Source organism: Phaethon lepturus, unplaced genomic scaffold (genome assembly GCF_000687285.1).
Source record: "Phaethon lepturus isolate BGI_N335 unplaced genomic scaffold, ASM68728v1 scaffold5164, whole genome shotgun sequence".
NCBI classification, from domain to species: Eukaryota; Metazoa; Chordata; class Aves; order Phaethontiformes; family Phaethontidae; genus Phaethon; species Phaethon lepturus.
Window position 1 is genome coordinate 7,797 of NW_010533922.1, and position 25,995 is coordinate 33,791.

Genomic DNA, 25,995 nt, shown 5'->3' on the forward strand with positions numbered 1-25,995 from the left:
CAAACAAGAAAACAAACGCTTTTTTTTCACGGCTTTTAACATTTTTGTTATAAAAAATGAGTAGAATTGGGATACATACAGGCTAGAGAGCTGGAGATTTCACAGAATATGAGAGGGCACACGCAGCTTTCAAATGCTTACTCTGTTGGGCTGGGATCTGTAAGCTAGAATTGCTTTTAAATACCTAGTCTTGATGATTAATGTGTAGGCTTTCCACCAACACTTAGGAAAAAACCCTAGTAGGACAACGTACACGCAGTCACGCTGTGTCCGCCTCTTGCAGATGCGTACAACCCGCAAAGTATCGGTATGGCCTGTGGGACTGGTAGGAGGACGACGATACGAGCGCCCGGTTGTGGAAAACGGCAAAGTTGTTGGCTGGTACACGGGCTGGAGAGCTGACAGGCCTTTTGCTATTGACATGGCAGGTAAGTAACGTGTTTCATGATACATGAATGTTTCTCATAATAACTATTCTTACATTTTTCTATGAGTGGGACAGAAAGAGATGTCTCGGAGTAAGCAGCTTTTAAAACTCCTGAGTGCAGTCGCTGTACATAGCCCTTCAGCACTAAATCTCCTGGAAGTCTTAGCTAGCCCATCTCATCTAATTAAGTTGCTTCTTTGTGATATCTGAACTTACTTTCACTTGGTTTTAATTTTATGCGGCAACGTGGTTTTTATGTTGTATAAATTGTCTGTAACAAGTTAATTGCAAATTAATTAATCCAATTAATTTTTTCAAGGAGCCCCTGCCTTTCATTGTGTCATCAATCTACACCAGGCAGTGTAAATGCAGACCCTTCTTAGGCCTCATTTTGTAAAATGCTGCCTTATTAAATGATTTTTTTTTTTTATTGGTTATTTGGAATGACGATGGTAACTGTAGATGGATATAGTTTGAAACACTGGGCTTAGGGGAAAGATCACTGACAGCTATAGCCTAGTAGATGAAGGCAGAAAAGCTTCAAAATGGATCTAATCAATCTTCTGCTGTGAAGTTAGCACACCACATAGCTCTGTCTTGCTGTTAGTCCATGTTTAGACAATCTTTTGTATATATTCACAACTGCCACATGAATCACCACTGTGCAGAAGTCTGATTTCTGGCGTAGCCACAGCCAGTTTTCCAGCAAATAATATATTTGCACTTAAGCGTATTCTGTATTCAGGAAAGAGAAAGAAAGGGAAAAGTAGGGATACAGGGACAAGAACGGGGTAGAAATAGCCAGCCATTTTCTTTTTTCTTAAACCCGTGTTTTGGGAGTGGGAAAAGGACAGTGCTTTCTCATCTCAAGAGGATATTTTTATATGAATTGAAATGTTTGATGAAAAATATGTACAGTATTTACAGTACAACTGGTTAAAAAAAGTAATAGGAGAACTGATAGTTGTTAGCACCTCAAAGCTAGAAATATCAACGGGTGAATTTTTCTGTATTGTAGAAGCATTTCAAGTTAATAGTATCAGCTGGCATGAAAATAAATACTTGAGTGTCCAGGTAGAGGCATTGTTCAGGGGAGAACTGGGTATGTCAATCCCTAAACCTGTGTAGCCTGTTGAGGACTGCAGCTGTGCAGTTTAAGAACAGTCTCTGCCTGTGGATTTATAGATACATATTGGTACTATGTTGTGGAAGTGGTTACTTATGGGCATTGTAAGGGTGACAGCATGGTTTGTAATTCATTAGCAGCAGGCAAAAAGCCAGTACCGACATTGGCCAAGGACTCTAACCCAGACATGAAGAGATACGTGGAAAGTTGTTTACACTTTGGAGTCGCTGGCTGAAACACTGGCATGAGGGAAGAGCAGCTCCATTAGGAACATATCTGCTTGTACTTTTACCGAAGTCACAGAAGGGAGGGTTGTAGAGACAAAGATCGAAGCGTTGAGAGCATAGGAAGTTATTGCAGATCCACAAACAAGGAGTTACAACTTTGTGAGAGAACTTTTGTTAGTCTTCAAAAAATAACTGAAAAAATTAAATTACATTTTTAATTTCAGCAGGGAGGGAAATGGATGCTCTGTAGGCTGGTAAAAAATTACGTTAAGTTTGCATCTTCATTCCCGTCAGGAATATTGTGGAAGAGCACAGACAAACAGAACAGAACTTGTAAATCCAGGACTGCCTAGGTGTCTGTACAGGTGCAGCGTACAGGATGAATGTTAACACTCTGTTTTCCACCCTTGCCCCCTGCAACATACCCCTGGGTATGTGGAGGGCTTGCCAACAAACCTAAGTCTGTGCTGCAGTACATCACTGTCATTCCTCCTTCTGCTGGCACCAAATAGATAAGCAACTGAGGTTATACCATATACTGCACGTAAGGAAGATCAATATTACCATGAAAAAAAATTTGTGTATATATTAAACTGCCCAGCTGTCTACAGCTGTTTATAATTCATGTTCTGATTCCCAAGGCACTGGTACGGATGCTCTCTTCGGTTTACAGAACTATCTTTTCATAGTGGTTTTCACAAGAATTTGATCATGAGGCTGGGTGTGAAAAGAGTGACTCTTTAAAAGGTTTGGAACCACTGATTTAACTTGCGGCTGTTCAGAGGAGGCGCATGCTTGTTTTTAAGCACATAAATTTCTTAATCTAGACTTCAAGGTAGAGGACCAAATGCAAATCTACTGCAAGTGTAGACAGGTCCTGCTGATTTCATTGGGATAGCTCAAAGACCCTAGCTGGCCAACTTCCCTAGATTTGTCTTTGAAATGTACTCACACACAGCAATCACATTATATTAGTTCAGTAAACATTGATTTATTTCTTTTGAGAATGTTGTGGTTGACGCTTCTACTCTCCAGTGCTAAATTGCTCTCAGAAAGCAGAGTAGCTGTTTCCAGTGTTGCTTCTTGCCTGGCAACCAACACACCATATGAATTAGTTCTGGTGTTTTTAAAGTTCCACCTCAGTTTTAACTGTAGGTGGGTTCTAGAGTTTGACACAGAGTTCCTTACCCTCAGGGAAGAAAAGGGAGAGAGAATGGGGTGACTCGATTCTGAGGTAGGCACTGTGTCGTTTATTTTAGACCTGATTTACAAACTTTATTAAGTGATGCTGTTACTGATTTACTTTTGGCTTGTTCCCAGTGCCAGAGGTTTTGACCACCCATGAGAACAAGTCAGATTAGATTGTGATTTTCCTACTGTCAAGATTGCTCAAGGAAAACAGATGCATGCTTTACGTTAGCATTCCAGGAGCTGTTTCCTTCAGTCATAGCGATTAGTCTATGCCTGTGAGTCACTGGGCAAGCAGATTTTAGACTTGCGGCACAGCTCATCCACTGCCAGTCTCTCTGCTAGGGCCTGAGCAAACTTCCCGCCCACCCCCCTCCCCAATTTTGCCATAGTATGAGGTGTTTAGTACATCTTATCTTTCTTACGGTTCCCTGAGAAAAAAGCTTAGTCTCTTAATGACGCTGCAAAACGTGACATATTTTGTCTCAATCCGAAAGAGCCACTGCTGGAATTCAGAAGTACAAAAGATTTTAAGTGAGCGGCTATGGCAGACACCAGACAAAAAAAACCCAAACCACCCCTCCCATCAAAGGGTAACAACTATTTTAAATGTTGATGAGTTAAAATAGAGAGCCTCTTTCATGGCAAATTAACTGTTAGCAGATGCCTTTGTTCTGAACTACAAAAACTCCTGGTTGAGCACCTGTGCCTTATTGCAACCCAAAGAGTATGGGTTGCATAGATACTTGTAAGCAGCAGACCCCAAACCGTGGCATGTTCAACAAGCCCAGGGAAGTACCTTGAACTGCATGGAAACCACTATATCCGTTTCAACATCAGCACTGAGCATTAGCATTTATACGCCCTGGAAATGATAAACACTCTCAGTTTATAGCTTGCCTTCAGCTACTACCCTATCTAGAGCATTCAGGAAGCAAAGGCATTAATCAGGGCAACAAAATATTTTAAAACTAGCTCACTCTGACTGGATGAAGAAAAATGGTTCTGCCTTTTAACGGAAGCTGTTGATCTAACACAAGTCAAGGTGGGAATTAAGAGAAACAACTTCCATGGAAAGAAGCACAGATGTAATCTTTGCCATGTCTCCCAGGTATCTTGTCCTGCAACAAATTAATTGTTATCTCGGTGGCTCTTCAGCCAATTTACAGCCGTGCCTTAAAGACACAAAAAAACCAGAACACCTCTTCACACTCTGGCTATGAAACGGTAACGTGGTATTTCATGTGATCTTGAGCCCAATGTGACCTTGTAGGAATAATGATCAAGTAAAAGAATTGTATGCCCGTAGCACTGTTAGTTATGTTATGCTGGAGACAGTAATCCCAGATTAATCCCTGTTTGGGGATAGAATTCAAAATAGCAGTGTCTTTTCATCCATTACCACAGGATCATTATCTACCGAGAGAAATAACTAGTGCCAGTATATCAAAACTTGAGCCATCTCCTCTCTTTTTGATGCCAAAATGATCTGTCTGTGACAAAAAGTCAACTGGAATTTGTCACTAGAAAATGGTTTTCCCTCAAGTCCATCCGAAGTCTATCTACGTAAATACAAAATGTCATACATGTGAAATCAAAGCAGTTATGAAGCAGAGCTGAAGAACTAGAGAGCCAGGAGATAAGTCTCCTCAAATTATTTTCTCTCTTCAAGTTGCTGCTTTACTGGATGCTTTTAAGAAACAAAGACTGCATGACCACTGGTCAAGGAAACAAGCCTCAGGCCACATGCCAGTCAGTGCACAGTAGTCTGTGTCCTTGCCACTTGCAACACTTGGTTTAATAATTTTATTTTTATTTGATGCCTGAAAACACAAGGGATTTTTGATAGCACCCTAAAATGATGGTTTGCAATAGCCTGGTAGCAAGGGCCCATGTTACATGCAGGAGGCATGGCACATCTGAAACCCTGTGCGTAGGAGAAAGCCATCCTCAGAACTCAATCGCATTTTCCCAGCAGAGGAGCAAGCTTTGCAAAAAGAGAACCTAGAGAAATCAACGTGTGGGTAAGTATGGGCTGTGGGAGCCAGGGAGCCAAGCTGAGACACACAAAGACATGCAGTAGAAACCATGTCTCTTCTGCTTAGAATGGGATTCCTTCTCCCCTTTGAAAACTAGAACACTGTGCTAATTTTGGTGCTTACTTCATTTTCTTCTCCATGGATGACCAGTTTAAATCTTAAAAATTAAATTTTAAATATTTTTAAAAGAAACAGCAGCTCACACAGCAGATGAGGGCTCCAACAATGCCTTCCCTCCCAAAGTGCACCTTTTTTTTTTTTTTTTTTGTGCCCAAGAGCATGCTAAAGCCAAGTTGCATCAAAAATTTAGTTTGTTCTAATTCAGAAAAAACCCCAGCCAAACCTAACCAAAAATACTGAACCAGGCCAATTTGTTTATCAGTGGTAAGTCTGCGGTGACCTTTCAAGGTGCAGAAAGCTGGCTGTATGCACCGCAGCTGTCTCTTGCTGAGGGAGTTTAAATGCTCAACCTTGGCTCTTCAGAAATGCTTATGCTTGGCTACATGCAGCACCAGGATGGAGCCCACCTTGCGCTCCCTCCCAGCCAGGCTACAAGACGTAGGAAACAAGAAGGGCCCGTGGCCTGCTGAAGATAAACCCCTGCTTGGGAATAAAAGTCCAAACGTGGTTTCTTTGCCTGGTAGCGCTCACCTAAACCCAGCACCCGCAGCCAAGAACAGCTGGGTCCCAGCATTGCTGCTAGAGCGTGGTGCAGGTCGCAGAGCTGGAGCTGCAGTGCTTAACTGCATGGAGTGAGGGCAGGCTACAGCCAACGTCTCATACCTCCTGGAAGTCATTTATTCACTAGAGGACTCTGCAAGGTGTGGATAAGCCCCTTCCATCTAGATACCTGTTCTTCTTTGTCTTAGGCAGGATATAATGTATAAAGTTAAGTTAAACATGTTATCTCTACCTGTGTCTGTCAGTGAATGGGGAACCTTCATTTACATCCAACCCATAGTCTTCCTGTGCAGCATCCAAATTGTTGTTTTAAAAAAATAAAAAACACTTTCTGGCATCTTCCTGTGCTTTGCCATAAGCAAGAGCACAATAGGTAAGATAAAAGTGGTCTCTGTGTGCTGCCATTACATGTGATGTAGTAATTACTTCCTTATATTTTCCTCTTTAAAAGGCTCCCATTAAAGTGACAGATACCTTCAAGGAAAATACAGTATTGAGGTAATTCTAGTAAAAAATTCTAATCCAAAACCTATGGGGAGATGATCCACGGGAAGGACATCAAAATGATCAGAGAGATAGAACACCTCCCCTCTGAGGACAGGCTGAGAGAGTTGGGGTTGTTCAGCCTGGAGAAGAGAAGGCTCCAGGGAGACCTTCTTGCAGCCTTCCAGTACTTCAAGGGGGCTTAGAAGAAAGATGGGGACAGACTTTTTAGCAGGGCCTGTTGCGATAGAACAAGGGGTAATGGTTTTGAACTAAGAGAGGGTAGATTTGGACTAGATAGAAGGAAGAAATTTTTCACAAGGAGGGTGGTGAAACACTGGCACAGATTGCCCGAAGAGGTGGTAGATGCCCCATCCCTGGAAACATTCAAGGTCAGGCTGGACGGGCCTCTGAGCAACCTGATCTAGTTGAAGATGTCCCTGCTCATTGTAAGGGGGTTGGACTGGATGACCTTGAAAGGTCCCTTCCAACCCGAACTATTCTGTGACTCTGAAAAAAACGGACAGATTTATACTCCGAGAAAGTTATACTAATTTTTAAATGCAGAAATTTTAATACTGGCTTTAGAATTAATTGTTCTTGCCATTTTCCAGAACAGATGTCAAAACGGTTACTACTGCTGTTATAGAAGGGACAGCTGGAATGACTCTGAACTGACGAAAAAAGGGTTTCTGTGGCAGGCTTGGCAATTAGACATAAAAAAGTTACAAATGTAATTTTTCTTTACAAGTATATCAGTTGAGTTTTGAGTCATACTTGAAGCAGCATACATGCGATTGAACCTTGCTGAATGAAAACTGGAGAGTTCTATAAATAAGGGCAAGCTGGAGAGTGCCAAGAGCTGCTTCAGAGAGGTCGAGTTTGTTCAAACCAGTGATTTCCGAGTTTGTCATCTCCCTTTGAGGGACCTAATGTATGCTACGAGAGGAACGCATTGCAGAGGCACGTGCACTGATGAAGAAGTCCTTTCAGTTGTGCTGTGCAATGATCAGATCAGCTACAGCCTGCCTCACAGACCACCGCTGATGAAAACGATTCGCAAGTCCACAATAACTACACAGTGTACAAGGCAAAACATTAATATGACTTGTCTTTCATCAACAATAATGTTAAAAAAGACCACAGTTGTTACCTCTAAGTAACACATTTTAGACTCTCACCTTTAAACCTACAAGTGCTTGTGCAGTATAAATTTCATACATTTTATTTTACTTAAAATTCAGTTTTATTTCTTAATTAGAAGGAGAAAGGAAGGATAGTCCAAGATCTTAGCAATACCTGACTTTTCAGGCAAAAAAGCATGTATTCTCTGCATGATGGGAAATTGGTTAAACAAGTTGAAATTATGGTGCAATTAAAAAAAGTGCTTGCACCTCCAAGGCAAAACAAAACAATGTAGGCAATATTGCCTATCCATATAATCAAATTTACACATTTTTTAAAAGAACATGGGAGATTTCTAGGTTTAAGCGTAACCTGCACAAAAATGTAAAGCCTAAAGGTTTTATCTTAATGTTTCCCCCTCCCTCTCTCCAAGGGTTTGCAGTGAGTCTTCAAGTGATTCTGTCGCATCCGAAAGCCGTATTCAAGCGTCGTGGTTCTCAACCAGGAATGCAAGAATCTGATTTTCTGAAACAGATAACAACAGTGGAGGAACTGGAACCAAAAGCAAACAACTGCACAAAGGTACCAGCTTCCACACTCACTAAAAAGCTTTTCTGTCATCTCTGTAGATGACTGTACTAACTCATACAAACGTTATTTTATAGGTTCTCGTATGGCACACACGAACAGAAAAAGTAAATCTAGCTAATGAGCCAAAATACCATCTGGACACAGTCAATATTGAGGTGTGATGTGGAGACACAGTTACACAGGAAGCACGGTACAATGGATGTGTCAGAACAGTTAAAATAGTCTGCTTCTGCGTGAGGCCTTTTACTAGTCATCTGATGGACTTCTGTGGAAACAAAAGCAAGTTGTCAGACTCTCTATTAATAAGCAAATCAAGTGGGTGTGCTCTGTTCTAACTTGTTTGCATGCATTTCTGACCTGTCGTCTTATTAAACAGACACCTTTGTTTTAAGGCTGTTTCCACATAGTAAAAACAATTAAGAGAAACATGGCTGCAATGGAGTATTTTCAAAATCATCATTTATGTATATACTTTTTGTATTTATCCAGCTTAATGTTGTAATTATAAACAGATTTGAAATCATGAGCTGTTGAGCTAAATACTTGCATAAATAGACCCTCCAAATTGGACATGTTTTTCCTTCCCTAAAAATAGACTTCCTGAAGAAATAGCAGTCAAATAGGTCATACAATAATGAAATAAAACCCCACAATCATTTATGGATTTATCCTTTTAATATAGGGAAATAACATTTTATCATTACGAGGCACCATAAAATGTAAACACAATCATTGTCATAAACCTGGATATCCCTGCGAGGAAAAATATATCTGTTCACGTCGAGTTACCCTGTATACATATTGTGCCGCTAGTTCTCAGCATTAATACTGTGCACGTGCCTCGTAAGCCAGGCTGGTTACTTTATCACAGGAAACTCAAATGGATCAAATGCTCATTTTTAAAAGAATAAACTATCGATTTGTAGAACTACAGCAACATCCAGGTTTATCTTTCTTTCAGTAACCACATCCCTGTTATGCACACCATAATAACATCACAGTGAAATGTATGATGAAACAAAATTTGTTTGATACACTAGAAAACATTGCTTAGTGATACATTTACATTCTATTTATATATGATTAAACATTTGTTCATACGGTACCTTCTACAGGATTACTGGGTAATTTTTGGGGTCAGGGTTCATATTTTTGGATATTACTAACATGATAGCTACGTCCCTTATATGCAAACATTTGATCTAGAATTTTGAGGGAAAAAAATCAGTACGTGGTTAAGCAGCTTCTTATATGGTCTACGAAATCATATGCATTGTATGAAAACGCTGCCAATGATGTATAAATGTATTTTTGATCTGCTTTTCACTACATCAAATTTAAATCAATATGGACCACAACACGGTCAGTCAGTTATATTCTTAATCTGAACAGCTGGGGAAAAAGAAAAAAGAGTATGTACATGGAAGGAAGAGTGAAAGTAAATGCGTTTGAACAAGGAATGTTAGGTGGCTGTTCTGGGTGAGACTTTGATTGCAACTTTCATTTCCACAGTTGTGTGCTGAGAGTCTGACCAGAGGAGCTTCCAGTCCATCCTGCCGCTGTGCTGGGGGGCTGGCCAAAGCCTATCGCGTTGCTGGAACTGCTGAGGTTCATTCCAGCCATTTGCTGATTCATCTGTGAAGCACATACACAGGCCGAGTTAGCACTGCTACTGAGGCACAACACACGACTAGCCAAAAAGCAGCCATGCTTCCTGAACTAGCAACCCAGTAAAAGTATGTTTCCCTAAAATCAGTATTTCTCATTAAAGTTACTGACTCATTACAAGCTTCTCAGCCTTTTTCAAGATTGCAGCTTTTCCGGAACCAGTTTCTGCGCAAGCCATCGCCGTCATACACCAGCCAACTGGCTCTAGCACTTGGTGTATATGACGAGTCTGTATAAACGCTCTGCTAGTGAATTTACGGAGCATGTGTGGCAAAGGAGTCCAATGTTGATAAGAGCTTGCTTGCTTCAAAGCTAACAAACAAAATTGTGGCAACTGTGATAAAGAAACACCAAAGCAAGTAATGTAGCCTTGTCTATATTTGCAACTCCAGATTATTTTTGTGCCAGTAAGATTTCTTCAGAGACCTCAAAATCTTGAATGCACAAGTTTTTATAGAAATTGCCCATTTAGGTGGCAATCAACAAAGAATGAGGCGGATTTCTAAACTTGAGTATTATCTCAATCTAAGCATTCTCACTAAAGAATCTACTCCAGATACCTTAATTTCTTAAAAACAAGTGACATCTAGTTACAGGTGGGAGAGAGTTCAAAATTCAGCACATTCACTTCAGAGATTGTGCAAAATATTTCTACTCTCTACAAATACTATCTAGTCGCTCTAATTTTCAGTGATCAACACAAAAGCGTTCTTCAGGTTACCCTCCCTCTGCCTTCTGAAAAATGGACACTCCCTGACAAGCCAAAGGCCTAGCTGTACAGGCAGAGTAAAGATGTCCCCTCTCACGAGCATAAGACCAAGAGAGCATTTGGAGCAATTAGTAGTCGGAGCTGATGACCAGGGATGTTGGATAAGCAACATCAGATTCAAGGGAGAGCAAGCGTTCGGTGACAATCAGAGTTCACATAAACATGAGCGAACAATACCGGGTTGCAAAATTAAACTGAAACACTGGTGAAAAAAATTAAGGGAATTGCAAACTAATATTTCAGGGTAAAGTTCAGTGCTTTCAAGTGTGCATCCACAAAAACCACCCATCACTGAACATGGAAATTTAAGAAAAAGCTGATGAAAACATGCTGTACCTAGCTGTTCATCTCTTCTGGAGTAGAGTTCTTAAGCAGCAGACTACGTATATAAAGCATGCTGCTATTCTGGTAAGTAAAGCAAGCTCTCCCCCTTTCAACAGGAGCCAGGGATTAGATGAGAGTTCCCCTACAAGCTGTGCAACGTCAGCATCTTGGTAACACCTGACGTGCAAGGAGGTCAGAAACATGTTACAAGCTTGTTCTATGAGCCAACTTTTAATATATATTTGATAAGAAGCATGATTTTAATTTCAGAGCTGATATGGGTCTTTTTAAAGTTAGAAACCTAGAAAAAGACTGTTAGCAGTAAATCCACAAATTTTTTTGGTTTGACATTTTGAAATGCTCAGCTTTTAAAAATGACTTTTCAAAGACAAATGACAGCCTGTGTTTTCTAATTGGGGCTGCTTTATCCCTGTAAGCAATGCTGCTTACCTCCATAAACATTCATACCACAGGACCGAGCAGAACAGTGAAAATTAATATAATCCAAGCTCTATAAGTCACTAAGGTTCACTTCCTGAATTACTACAGCAAGCAGCATGGAATTATTACATTGTTCTTAGAATACAAACGGTATTCTGAAAAAAACAGTTGCTATCATCCACACTGAACTCCGGGGGAATCATTAAGGTTTGTGTCCGCCCCCCCAGTAACCTCTTAAATGCCTGATTTCAAGATGGTTCAGTGGATAATGTACAAATCCAGCACTAAGTGTACACTGACACTTTCAGAGAACCTTTAAAACACAGAATCATAGAATTACAGAACAGTTTGGGTTGGAAGGGGCCTTTAAAGGTCATCTAGTCCAACCCCCCTGCAGTGAGCAGGGACATCTTCAACTAGATCAGGTTGCTCAGAGGCCCGTCCAGCCTGACCTTGAATGTTTCCAGGGATGGGGCATCTACCACCTCTCTGGGCAACCTGTGCTGGTGTTTCACTACCCTCATTGTAAAAAAAAGTTCTCCATCTATCTAGTCCAAATCTGCCCTCTTCTAGTTTAAAACCATTACCCCTTGTCCTATTGCAACAAGCCCTGCTAAAAAGTCTGTCCCCATCTTTCTTCTAAGCCCCCCTGAAGTACCGGAAGGCTGCAAGAAGGTCTCCCTGGAGCCTTCTGTTCTCCAGGCTGAACAACCCCAACTCTTTCAGCCTGTCCTCAGAGGAGAGGTGTTCCATCCCTCTGACCATTTCTGTGGCCTCCTCTGGACCCGCATGCAAATGCTACAGATAAGTAACAGATTAGCCTAAGCAAATTGTCTACAGGAGAATGTTTAGAGTGCAAAGCACTGCACATTCCACTGGAATTTATCCTGAAGTCTGTAAATGAAAGTGTTAATTGTTAATGGCTATTCTAAAGTAATTAAATTCTGCTTTTAGTTATAAGGCTGTGTTTACATTTCAGTATTTGGAACTACAGCTAAGCTAGCTTTTCACCAGGCTAGTTCAGATGCCAGGATGACAGTAGCTACAGAAGCAGAGAATTGGGTTTGGTCTACCTTGGCAAAATTTACGCTTTGCTTATATATCAGTTCTCTTTAATTGAGTTATTCCCTGATTTTTTTCCCCATGTGCCTCAGAGCAGTTCACAGTCCAGCAGTCTGTAACTCTGCTACACTGCAACTTTCCTCCTACAGCCAAACAGTTTGCACCTGAAAAGCAGCATCTTTTCTAAAGCGCTGGGAATAGCAAGTCTTTACCTGAGAGAGGTTCCATTGGGCTTGTTGGTTTTGTTGCAATCCATACTTATTTTGTGGTGTGACCATCTGTCCCACCATTCCGCCTTGAGGTCCAACGACATTTTGAGGAAGTCCCATCACACCAGTTTGTGTAGTACCAGTAAATCCATTGGGCATTCCGATTCCCACCATCACACCTGTGCTCTGTCCCATGACTGGCACCGATTGTCCTATCATGTTTCCCATCATCCCAGTTGCTGCAGGCACAGGAACTCCCATGGCTGGAAAGCCTTGAAAATGAGTTGATGGTTGTGTGGTAAATGGCATAGAAGACGACCCCATGAACATACCTGCACCAGAAAAGGGAATATTTCAGCAGAAGTGTTTTCTCATTTTCTCCCTCATCCCCTGAAGTTACGAGTGCACCAAAATAACTTTAAAGGACAACTTTGTCCAGTTGTATGTCAGTGCTGTCAATTTAGTGTCTGGTAAAAGTCAGAAATTGCTTAAAACCTCTCAAAGGAAAGGGACTCACCACCAGAGGTTAACTGCCAAAAAGAGTCTAGCAAATCCCTGTGGGGTACCAGAATCTTTTAAGTGCTGTATTGGAGGTCTTTGTTTTCACACAGGCATAGCTAAAAATCAAGATATGACAGCTCTGTACTGATCCTGGCAGCCGGCTGTTTGCCCAGCAGAGACTCAGACCCTAAGCAATGAATTGAACAGCAGAAGCTGAATTCACAAATTTTTCAGTAAATTGTATACTTGGTAATTTGAACAGCTATAAATAAATTGACATACTGTTTTTTTTTCTTTAGCTTCTCTATCATATTTCAGTAATTTTCTCATTTTTATAAATGGTAAAAATAAAAATCTTCATCTCAATATAGGCAGCAGGGTTCCCAATCTTAGTTTTATGTGTGTAAGAGATAACTATTCTAGGTAAAGTTTAAAATAGGACTGCGTAGAAACCTTTACAAAATTACTTACCCGGAGCATTTTGCTGCTGCATGGTTCCTGTGCCATACAGTGATAAGATAGAGTCTTTAGAGAGTTGTTTCTTTACCGACTCTTCGGATTTTGTTGTTTGCTCAGTGAATAGATCGAGATCCCCAGATGCCGCAGACAAGGTGGCAGCTGTTGGTTTAGTGGAAGTGCTCTGGGAAATAAAGGTCAAGACAGACTACTGAATGAAACCAGCAAAAGATGTTAGGTTAAATATTTACTGCACATCCACACTCTGGAACCACATAAAAACCAGTTCATTTACAGAAACTAAGTAAATGAGGATTTAAAAAGATGCGGTATGGCCCAAGACAAAAAAGCAGTACCTATGATACAGAAAGAGGACCAGACCAGACAGTGGTTACAAAACAAGGGAAACTAAATCCCTGACCAGCTCCAGGGCACACACATACAGATTATTCATTCCTGTTGCTCCTACATTTTTCATCAGTGAGAAGCATAAGTCATGAGCTGGAGTTAGATTATGAAAAATAATTAGAAAATCAATAAGGAGATTACAATTCGCATCTAATTAATCCTCTCATAGGCAGAATAGAGAAGAGCTAAAACAAAAGATTAAGTGCTTTAGAATATACTACTACAACTAAGGTGAATAGTACTTTTGGAGAAAAGGCAAAAGGAAAATTTCAGTTGATCTACTTAAAGTAATAAAATTTCTAAAATACACTGTAATTGGCTTAGAGTTCTTTAAGTGCATGTCGTTTATTGAGAAAGCATAATTATCTAAAACTTACTGTAGTTCATGACTGAAAGACTAAAATACATGCAAGCTGTTGGGCTTTTTATTGCTCTTGCACCAAAATGTTCTGTAAACGAGTTACATCCAGGTGTCTTTCAGTGCTGTTATTTTGCTGCTCATACACACACAGTTCCATATGGGAGTTTGCTCAGGTAACTAGGCAATCCACCGCATTCTTCTTGTATTTCTTAAAATACACAACTCATCCTGTTACCAGTGGGAACTTTTAATGCAAATCAACTGCACATGCATTGAGAAAGAGCCAGGACTGCAATGCATTACTTAAATGATGGCCTTATTTTAGTCCAGCTAAACGATCCCCAACTGCTTAGCATACGCCTGCCTAGTCCCACAGTACGTGCGAGTTTCTTTCCTATGCTGAAGGAAAATCCTCCTTGTACTACCACCACCAGCGGACTGGGTCTGCAGTTCAGGTCCATCTGTTTACTGTCATCACATGCCAAAGTTCATCAGAGAAGAAAAGAAGCCACCATAACGTACGCAGGTATGGAACACACCTACATTCTTGCTTAAAGCAACAACCTCCAAACTTCTCCTGGTTTTGCTGGCAGGCTGCTGACTGGGCGCTGAAGAGTCCACTACAGTCACACTGGATCGGTACAACACCGCAATATGAACACTTGATATGCAGCTTCAGAAACACACATCTGACTCCTGAAGTGCTAAAAGCTCTCAAATACGACAGTGTTGTAAATTAGAGGAAAAAAATAACTACAGAACAATTCTGATACCAACTAAATTGCCCAGAAACCATCAGAAAAAAGGAGTGCAGATTCATATCGTTGATGGTGAAAAATCTCCAAAAATTCTCTGGAAAGGGAAGAGAAAAAGAACAAGAAATGGGAACTCACTGGCAACTGGAAACCTGCATTTATACAACAGCTGATTTGGACCAAGGTCACTAGACCTTAGTAAGCAACAAAAGGTAGGGTGATAGCACTACAAAGGGAAAGCATCGAGAACAAGATCAGGAACTTGTTCACTCCTGTGACGCCTACTCTCTGGGCAATGGACACTTAAACTATCAACTTCCTTATGTACATATTATAAAAGCTACTGCCTCTTGCTTATTACTGAGAAAAACTTCTGATTGCAAAGCAAAATTGAAGTTTTTTCACAGGTAGTAAGAAACCCTCTCCATTTGAGACAACTCTTTGTCAGGGTGGCATAACCAGTCTTTGAAAACACCAGAGCTGGATTTAAATATACACTCAGGTGAAAGCCCATCCTAAATAGCAGTATTTGTTTTACTGTGCGTACACCCAGGAAGTCCCGTTATTGAATTATTCCATATTGACATAGTCCTTCTATCGTTGTGTCGGCGTAATGCAGCCTCTGTACGACAGCCGTGCTCAGCAGATTGGAGAAGTACATGTAAGCAGCGGACGCGAGTTAGCAGAGCTGGCTCCTTTGTTGCTGGCACCACAGTAAGGAAGGGTTCTGCTTTTCTTTAGCAGGGAGAAGAGCGGGCATGTGTAGTTTTGTTGCTGTTGTTTTTTTTTAAAAGAAATAATAGTGTCAGAGAAACTGTTCTCATCTAGGATGAACCACACTTTGGAGCGTCTCCAGGTCTATGAAATATTGTTACTATAGGTGCTTTAACGAAATAAAGCACATCGCTATGTGCATGCAGAGAAGAGAAGGAAGAGCCGAAGACCTGCAGGACTCATCATCTATTATGTTTATGTCATGAGATTAAATGTTCATTTAACATCCCTTCATTCAGTTTGTTTTTGGAAGATTTGAGAGGAGCCAAAGCACTGAAAAAGCACTCTCTAAAGCATTCATCAGCTAAATAAATGGAAGGTAACGCACAATACGTGGCAAGGAAACAGCAGGTGGCATTCAAGTAAAAAAAAACATGTTGACATGATTTTCACATATCTAATATTCTCATGCTACCCAAGGCCTCCGTAAAAACACACCTGGCACACATATAATAGTTTGTCTTTAAGAAAGGCTACATGTAGTGCTCTCAAACAGTCGTTATACCAAAACTAAATGTTCATCAGGTGGCTAGGGAATATTCTGCTGAGTGGTTTTACGATGTTAGTGTAACAGAGTTTTTCAGAACTGCTGGAAGTCATCTCCAATATGCTTCATGTTTAAACATAAATAATTTTTGTCATCAATGGCTTACATATCACCTGTAAAAGGTAATACCTATCCAAAGGACATTTTCACTGTGAAATATTGGTCAGATGCCTTAGGACCACAAATACAGTAGCTGAATCCATCACTTTACGCTTGCCATCTGACTACACAAATAGCACATGGCTGACAAGAAGTTTAGATTAATGCATGAGACTAAAAATAAGTATTTTAATTTTGGCTTTTAATTTCCAAAAGACTGCAAAACAGCAGATAAAGTTCATGATATCCTCAATATTTTAAGTTGGTCTGACAGCTGTAGCAGTCCAGATGGCTTTTGTCCATTGCCTCTGGTCCTGTCACTGAGCACCACTGGAAAGAGCCTGGCTCCGTCCTCTATAAATATCAGGTATTTACAGACATTGATGAGATGCCCCCTGAGCCTTCTCTTCTCCAGGCTGAACAGGGCCAGCTCATGCAGCCCTCCCTCAAAGGAAAGATGCTCCAGTCTCTTCATCATCTTGGTGGCCCTTTGTATGTCCACGTCTCTCTTGTACTGGGGAGCCCCGCACTGGACACAGCACCCCAAGGATCGAGATAAGGCTGACTGGCCTGTAGTTCCCTGGGTTGTCCTTCTGGTTCGTCTCGAAGACAGGAGTGACATTTCCTTTCCTCCAGTCCTCAGGCACCTCTCTCAATTGCCACAATCATTCAAGTATTATCAAGAGTAGCCTCATAAAGACATCAGCCAGCTCCCTCTGCACTCGTGGGTGCATCCTATCAGGGCCATGATCTATGTTCAGTTTCCTTAAGTATTCCCTGAGCTCATCCTCTTCCACCAATATCTTCCTTGCTCCAGCCTTTCCCCTTAGCCTCTTGGGCCTGGAATTCCTAAATGCTGGTCTTAATAAAGACTAAAGCAAAGGCAGCACTCAGTACTTCAGCCTTTTACATTCACACGTCCTGTGGCACGAGAGTCCCTGCCCCTTTCAGCAGTGGGCCTACATTTTCCCTACTCCTCCTTTTGTCACCTATGGACTTAAAAGTGCTTCTGTTGCCTTTGACATCCCTCGCCAGATTCCACTCCAGTTGGGCTTTGGCTTTCCTGACCCCTTCCCTGCACGCTCAGATAGTATACTGTATTTCCTGCAGGTCACCTCTCCCAGCTTCCACTTTTTTTATGCTTCCTTTCTGCTTCTGAGTTTGCCAGGAGCTCCTTGTTCATCCATGCAGGCCTCCTGACATGCTTGCTTGATTTCCTGCTTGTTAGGATAGACTGGTCTTGAGCTTGGAGGTGGTGATCCTCAAATATCAACCAGCTTTCTTGGACTTCTCTTCCCTCCAGGGCCTTACCCCATGAGAGTCTTTCAAGCAGATCTCTGAAGAGGCCAAAGTCTGCTCTCTTGAAGTCCAGGCTTGTGACCTTGCTTTTTGCCCTGCTCCCTTCTCTCGGGATCCTCAACTCCACCATCTCATAGTCACCGCAGCCAAGGCTGCCTTTGACCTTCATATCCCCAATGAGCCCTTTCTTGTTTGCAAGTATAAGGTTGAGCAGAGCACCCCTCCTTGTTGACTCATCCATCACTTAGGTCAGGAAGTTGTCATTGATGCTCTTCCAGGAACCTCCTGGATTGCTTATGTCCTGCCATGTTGTCCCTCCAACAGATACTGAAGTGGCTGATGTGCCTCAAGAGAACCAGGGCCTGCGAGTGCGAGGCCGCTCCCTAGCTGTCTGCGGAAGGTCTCATCCACTTTTTCTTCCTGGTCAGGCAGCCTATAACAAACACCCAATCAATGTCACCCATACCTGCCTGCTCTGAAGTCCTTACCCATAAGCTCTCAGCTGGCTCATCATTCATCCCCAGGCAGAGCTCCATGAATTCCAGCTGTTCTCTCCCATCAAGGACAACTCCACCTCCTTGTCTTCCCAGCCTGTCCTTCCTAAAGAGCCTGTGTCCCTCCACTGCATGACTCCAGTCATGGGAGCAATCCCACCATGTCTCTGTGATCCCAACAAGATCATAGCCCTGCAACAGCACACAGAGCTCCAGTTTCTCATGTTGATTCCCCATGCTGCGTGCATTAGTGTACAGACACTTCGGTGTGCCTGATTTCCCCAAAGGGGTCTGACGCCTTATAGGCACTTCCTTGAGGATGCAAATGCTTGAGGTGACACCACTTCAAATCTTTCCGCATTCCCTTTTGTTCACACCACCGCAGGCCCTTTGCTTGTCGACCCTGTCCATCACTTCCTCACAGGGCTGCTGCATCTCCTCGCTGCCCCTAGTTTAAAGCCCTCTTTACTAGGTCAGCCATCCTGCTGGCAAAGATGGCATTGCCTTGCTTGGTGAGGTGGATTCCATTTCTCCCAAGCAGATGCTGATCCTCAAAAAGGGTCCCACAGTCAGAGAAACTAAAACCCTCTTGCCATCGCCAGCTCCACAATCAATTGTTGACATGCAGTATCAGTGCTCTCCTCTACACTTTTTCCCTTCACCAGCATAATTGAGAAGCACGCTACCTGGGCCCCTGTACCCCTCACTAACCACCCCAGCGCTCTGTAGTTAACTCGTCCCTCCAGATTGTCCCTGGCAGTGCCCACATAATAGAACAGCAAGGGGTAATAGAGGGCTGAACAAACTTCCGCACTCCCTTCACAACATCCCAAATCCAAGTCCCTGGCAGGCAGCAAACTTCTCGAAACAACAGGTCAAGTCAGCAGAAGGGTGCCTCTCTCCCCTGCAGCAGGCAGTTGCCTGCTACTATCACTTGCCGCTTCATCCTGGTGGTCTTGCATGGCTCAGCATCAGTTGCCTCAGATGCTTCACTTGAAAGCATCTCTTCAACTTTGAGAGCGGTGAACCAGTTCCGTAGTTGCAAGTCTTCATGTGGAGCTGGAGCCACTTTTTCTGTGCCAGAAGTCACCAGCTTCCATTCTTTGCCTTCCCCAGAGTTTGCACTTACTGCTCTGCAGGAGCAGACTCTGCCTGAGTCTCCACTGCAGTTGGGGCCTGGGGCTCTTGAAGCTGCTGTGCCTCTGAGAAGATCCTGTCTGTCTCTCATCCTCTCTGCACAGCCTGTTCACTTCCTGCCATAACTCCTCCACCTGGTGACACAGCTCTTGATGCACAGCACACCTCCTGCAGGAAAGACGACCATCTCTCATGGCCTCAGGGGGAGGCTCCAGGCACTCCTCACAGCCTGTGACTCGCACGGCTGCGTCCACCATCTGAAGCTCTGTCTGGGTTGATGCCTCTGCCCTGGCAGGGACAGCTGGTCCAACATCTGCAAATTGAAAGAGAGGTGGCAGCAGTGGAGATGCATGAGGAAAGTGGACAGTGGGATGTACGCAGTTGAGCGAAGGACCACAGAAGAGAAAACGGCACATGTGCACTTCCCTGCTACCTGCAGGTCTCTGGCACTGGCTGGTATCTTGTAGGTAAGCAGAGATGGGCTGTACAAAAGTCAGGCCTCTACTGTTTCTCACTTGTATGGTGATAAGTAATGGCCCCACACAACATTTTCAATTACTCCCTTAAATTCTGAGTACAATTCTTATGCTTTTTACCTTTGCAGTGTCAATGGACTTGCTGGTTATTTCAACTCTTCCTGGTTTTGATTTTGTGTATTTTGTTCTCAGGCATTTAGACAGTTCCACTAAAAAACAGCAACTGTTATCTCCTGGTAATAACTGATGAGGAAACGAGCACTCAACTATATTCAGCTCACAGAATCAAAGAAAAACACTACAAAATCTCATCTGTTTTCTTACTTTAAGGAATTATCAACAATACCTGAAAAAGTCAGATGAAGACTTCTATCACTGTCTCAGGTGACACACAAGAATATAATTATTCTTACAGTATGAATAAAAATTCAAATGTATTTCTCTCTAGAGAGCCTTCTTCCCAAACAATTTTGGAAATTGTTTTAATTTAGGTATGCTCACTTCACATGAAAAAGTGTCACTAAACATACAAAATGTACTTTTCTTTTTTATGTCCATGTATACTGCATAGTGGGTAAATTTATAGCATATGCCTTTTATCTAGCTTTATGGTCGGAGCTGGTTAAGTTAACTCTTCTTTAACCTCCTTTTATTTGCTAATAGGCCAAATTCTAGGAAAAAAGTTAGTCATTCATATATTGTTCTTTATCAGTCCTTTACAAATTCAACACTTTTTATTAGCATCCAGCTACAAAGAAGAGTTGAAAGAAATATTCTAAGTGTTTTTGAAAACTGTAATAAAGACACATCTCTGAAAGCAGAGTAAAAGCGCATACGATCCTGAATGCTTAAGTCAGATTTTAAAAAGGAAAAACAAATGTGTATGTTTTCATTTGAAAATCATGTCTTGGCTATGTCAATAGCCATAAATCTTAAAGTTTGCAGACATCATGTTGTTTCAGTCTTATAATAAAACATTCAAACAGACATTTCTGTACTCCACAGTGCCATGAAACCATGCGCATTTAGCACTATATGCCTTTCAGGTTAAGCTGGAAAAGAAAAGCAATCGTGAAAACTCAACAGACATACATTGCTTCTACAAATCAGTCTGAGGAGCACCATTAAATTCCCTTGTCTTTCAATGTTCATAAATTCCACTGTGGTATCTCAGAAGCACCTACTATGCAGAACATCATGGTAAATATCTCTGAGTGGGAATGCAAGCCACACTATTCCACATTTTTATTTAATTCAATGCATTCTTTTCATAGATACTCAAACAAGTGCTACTCATCTCAACTTAAGAATTTGCCATCGATTTCTTCTCTAAATTTTCCAAATCCAAATGTAGGAACTGAATGTTAGGGTTACTCAGCTATTGGACTGAGTTCTAGTTTATGCCTACTTTCCCATTTGCACTCTCACACAAAATAATTAATTTCTTGAAGTAAAAAGTAGTGTAAACAGGCTGAGTCCTTAAAATCTCTCTTTATGAAGCACCATCTCCAGTCTTCAGTATTCTCCTGACTCTTCCCCATACAACTTTTATTACAAAGTGAAAGATTGTGCAAAATAGTCATAACCACTGCCAAATGAGAGGAACCCTCAACTGCTGCCCAGCATCAGTTCCCAGACTGGACACCACCATCCTGAAATGCAAGGCCTGCAGGGCCTTTTTAATCCTAAAGCAAAATAAAATATTCACTTTGTCCCAGTTTACCAAGCAACCCATGTAATCAGCATCAGAAACCTATCTTCTGCTACCTACCCATCTCTCATTTGGTTATATTACATTTTCTTTGAGAAAGAATTAAAAATGGAAGATAACCAAGAATTAAATCTTGCAAGATGTCATTAAGAACTATGTATTTGATAAAAGTTCTGTTTGCTGCTCCTGATTATGGCACTCAGAAAAAAGGAAAATGCCACTAAAAATCTGGACTGGCTTGTTAACAGCAAGTAAATGTAGTCATGTTTTCTAGTATGCAAACAAAATGATACTTACCAGATATTGAGAATAATATTATCCTTTCTACTGCTTTTAGTTCATTCAGTAAGTGTCATACTTGGTCTAGAAACCATCACAGTAACAGATAAACTACATGTATCAAAACATTTCTCTCACAGAAGTGACCAGTCTTTATCATAGAAATGCACTTAAATAATCTATTTTCATTAATTACTAATACATATAACTCCATATTCTTTAGCAGCCACTCCATTATTTAACCTATCACCAACTATCACCATCCAAAAAATCACCATTCACTTTGCTCTTCCTCACACTTGAATATTTAGCCTTCTTTAGATTTCCTGTATTCTACAGCTGAATCATTGCTAAACCAGAAGGTCACATCACTTGCCCATGGAATAGAAACAAGAGAACGCTGAAATTCTGAAAGGTCTCAGACAAGACTAATTAGTGAACATTAATAACAACCCAAAAATCTTTTCTCCTGAGCAGACAGTAACTACATACAGAAGTTCTAACTTTGAGCTTCAGAAAGGCAGGAAAGGGGGAAAACCAGAAGTCAACCCTATCTATTACATGTGTTACTACCACTGGCCCATTTATTATGGGGCTGAGTGGAAACTTCATGATTCTAGATTTGAATTTACTGAATCTACATGAAAACTGAGTACATTATAAAGATCAGTGAAGCTGGAAATAGGTTACTGCTTTCCACATCTACCTCTACAGGTAGATTCCTCTAGATCAATTTTGATATAACACAGTAGAACAGCAGACAACAAGCACTCAGATACTGTTCTTTCTTGTACTATGAACAGAGACTCCCACAAGAGCCAAGAAAATCTATACCAACACTTTCCTTTGCAATGTTAATTAACACATCTAAACCTAAATGCACATATACTGCTCACTTCCCTTGCCATCTACAAGTGGCTTAAGGCATGGTGGGAAGCTTGCTCTATCTATAGTTTTCTGTTTAAAAAGAAGTGTGGTTTAAGCATCTAAAACCCTACAAAGTCAGCCCTCAGCAACAAGTAGGGGAAGGGAGAGTAAAGGATAAAGAATAAAAATTACAATCAAATCTGCTGAACAACATGGATATGGTTAGAGGTGACCACAAGGATCAACAGACCATTTGGAAACAAAATTACAATATGCCAGTTCAATCAGAAGTCCTTTCCATCATCATCCCTTCCATTTTACGTATTATGAAAACTACTGGATAAGGAGAAGTAAGTAGAGATCACAGGACCCAAACTATAAATTCAAGAATACACGCAGTTCTTTCCCGTTCAGCTGAGACAGAAAGCCCTCCGCAAAAATAAGCCTCTAAATTACCTTCAAAGGCCCTCACAGATGAGGTGGTTAGCCGAATACTCCTCGAAAGCCTCCCTCTCAGAAGCCAGTCTGGGTAAGGAAGCCTGCGCATGTGCATTCTGACCTGCACCAGACTTGTTCAGCACCAACGCCTCGTTCTTCAAGGCTGAAAGGAGCTGCAGCTTTAAGGAGCTGCAGCTTTAAGCATTTTCTTTGTGTGTCCCAAAGCTGCCTCTCGGCTACAACAGGCATGGCAATGGGGTGTCTTCCAAACTACCATGGCTGTAAGAGAGGGAGCGTGCCAAGTGCAGGGGTTATGCTACCCTTCCTTGAAGACAGACAGACAGACAAGTTGCAAGATGAGACAAAACCACATCAGCCCAGGAAGCAGTATTAGTCCTTTTTGATATCCATTCTTGATTTTGAGTATGGAGCTTGAGAACACAAATTTTTAGCAGCTCTTAAGACAAAAGTTGGGCCCCTCACTACAAGAAGGATAGAGTTACTGGAGCATGTCCAGAGAAGGGCAACGAAGCTGGTGAGGGGTCTGGAGAACAAGTCTTATGAGGAGCGGCTGAGGGAACTGGGGTGGTTTAGTCTGGAGGAGGCTGAGGGGAGACCTTATCACTCTCTACAACTACCTGAAAGGGGGCTGTGGTGAGGTGGGTGTTGGTCTCTTCTCCCAAGTAACTACCGATGAGAGGAAGTGGCCTCAAGTTGCACCAGGGGAGGTTTAGACTAGATATTAGGAAAAATTTCTTTACCAAGAGTGGTCAAACATTGGAACAGGCTGCCCAGGAAGGTGGTGGAGACACCATCACTGGAAGTGTTCAAAAAACGTGTGCACATGGCACTTCAGGACATGGTTTAGTAGGCATGGTGGTGTAGGTTGATGGTTAGACTTGATGATGCTAAAGGTCTTTTCCAACCTTAGTGATTCTGTGAAATATCTGCTATAGCTTCTCCTAAATATTAGCATCACAAAGCAACAAGAGATCCTTAAAAAGTATGACTTCAAGCCCAATAACCTGAGAACATCAAGTTAAAATATATTCAGCAATACCTATTAAAAAAAAGACAAAAGAACATAAATTAAAAGAAAACATGACTACCATCACCAGCACAAGACAGAATCCAATCTAGCTGGATAACCAGGGGGAAATCAGAAAGGAAGACTAGGCTATCTCCTCATTCTACATCTAAGCAGCACAGAAGCTTTAAGAAGTGAGAAAAATATAGCCATTACAGCTAAAGAGTCTCCAGCCCTGAGCGTTTTGAACTATACGTTCCTCCTGTGTAAATGAACAATTCCTTGAAGGAAAATATGCATGTGCATGCACAATTTATGCGCACGTATAACTAAATAAATTTTACCTGAGCCGGAGGTACAGCAGTTGCTGGTAAAGGATTAGAGATCATTGGACCAAAGATATCCAGGTCATCATTCAGCGCTGTGACAGCAGCAGTGCCTCCATTTGTAACAGATGCTTCAGCTGGACCATCTTAAAAAGACAACAGAATCACATTTAAAGTGAAAATTGTTAATATTTTAACAGCATGAGAATAATTAAAGCTGCCTGTTCCCTCCTACCCCACCAAAGATGGGTTCAATTTCAGAAATAAGACACTTTTCAGAGTGTGAAATTGTTATGATTTTGTAAGGATTTCTAAAAAGATGGAATACTAGTGTGCTTCAGGAAAAAAAACAACCCCGAACCAAAACACTTAAAGATTTCCCCAAGGACAGCCATGCCAATTTATCAGTACACATTATTAATTTTTCAAGTGTCTTTTTCAACCAACAACATTTTGAGTGATAATTTAAACAGACATCTTACTGAGAAGGTCCCAACTTGGCCATGTATCAGACAAAACACACGGATCTGAGTTCTTAAAGTAAAATTTGTAGTTTAGAATCCATAGAAGTTACTCTTGATGTGCTAATTTACTCAAGGGTACATAATTAAACTTCGCATTAGGAAAAAAGTCCATCCTTCCCCCTTGGAAGGTGCTTGTAATCATTCTAACACATGAATATGTTTATTCATCTAGGTGAAAGTGAGTATGTGCAGCACACAAAAAAAGGGCTGAAGAATTATGCTTTTAAGGAGGATTGCAAGAAAATACTTTAAAATATGTAGGGACAAAAATAATCACAGAAAGTTTTTAAGTAACAGAGCAACAATTCCTCATTTGATTTTAAGCTATCCAAAACCAAGTGGAAAAAATTAGCTAATAAATTTTATTCCTAAGCATATCACTAGTGGGTTGCCATTACACAGAGCTCAACAAATACAAAGGCGAGTCTAGATTCAGCAGAACACTATGGTGACTGCATAGTGTTAATAGCAAATTTAAGAAAGCCTTTTTAGGCAAAGTAAGAAGCTATGTGTCAAAGTACACAATAGTCACTGCAGAAGTCAGACTTCTCTGGCAGAACAAACTAGCTGAATTAAGTCAAAACTCTCTCTCCAAAAGAAACATCGCCATGAAAACTGGCATGGCTGTTTATATATCATGGGAGGATAAGTATTCTAAAATCGACAGATTACAGCACACTGAAAAAACTACTACTAACATCATAAAACAGCTTCTACCTGATGCTTTAGCATGTTTAAGGAACAAAATTCCTTCAAACTGCATCTGTTGTATCCACTGTTCTCATTATTCAAACTAAGTTTCTGTAATGCAAATTCTAACTTACCTAGCATCTTAATTAAAGGATTTGGGTTGTTTTGTTTGCTTGCTTTTGAAGTCACACAATTACATATAGATAGCTAACTTCAAATATATCCATCAGAAACTTCAGACATACATTTGCAAACTAACATAACAATATATTCTGAATTTTAAAAACAACAGAATACAGATTGCCAACCTTAAAAAGCATCAAGGACATTAAAAAATAGTTGCTACATATTTCAGAAAGTCACTTCCTCTTTTTACTGAATCGTAAGAAGTTATTTTCCAGTGTCCTACACCTGTGACAGTTATCTACCTGAGCGAAATCCATTTCAAGAGCAGAGGTCAATCACT

The 25,995-nt window shown here is 41.2% G+C and overlaps 2 protein-coding genes across 2 annotated transcripts in view; one reads left to right on the forward strand and one right to left on the reverse strand.

Moving 5' to 3' along the window:
- Window positions 1-208: 208 nt before the first annotated feature.
- On the forward strand, window positions 209-8,048 carry LOC104614975 (galactosylgalactosylxylosylprotein 3-beta-glucuronosyltransferase 2-like; the record flags this gene model as incomplete). The annotated part of the gene is made up of 3 exons (XM_010285352.1): window positions 209-428; window positions 7,730-7,878; window positions 7,962-8,048. Coding segments are annotated over 3 exons (456 nt in total), but the record flags the coding sequence as incomplete, so codon positions are not given.
- Window positions 8,049-8,543: 495 nt separating this feature from the next.
- SMAP1 (small ArfGAP 1) overlaps window positions 8,544-25,995 on the reverse strand; it is a gene marked incomplete at its 5' end in the record, with an annotated part of 72,882 nt that continues 55,430 nt past the window's right edge. Inside the window, 4 exons of the mRNA XM_010285353.1 lie at window positions 8,544-9,522; window positions 12,364-12,692; window positions 13,333-13,501; window positions 24,334-24,461. Coding sequence (XP_010283655.1) covers window positions 9,388-9,522; window positions 12,364-12,692; window positions 13,333-13,501; window positions 24,334-24,461 — 761 coding nt within the window. The remainder of the gene's footprint in view (window positions 9,523-12,363; window positions 12,693-13,332; window positions 13,502-24,333; window positions 24,462-25,995) is intronic.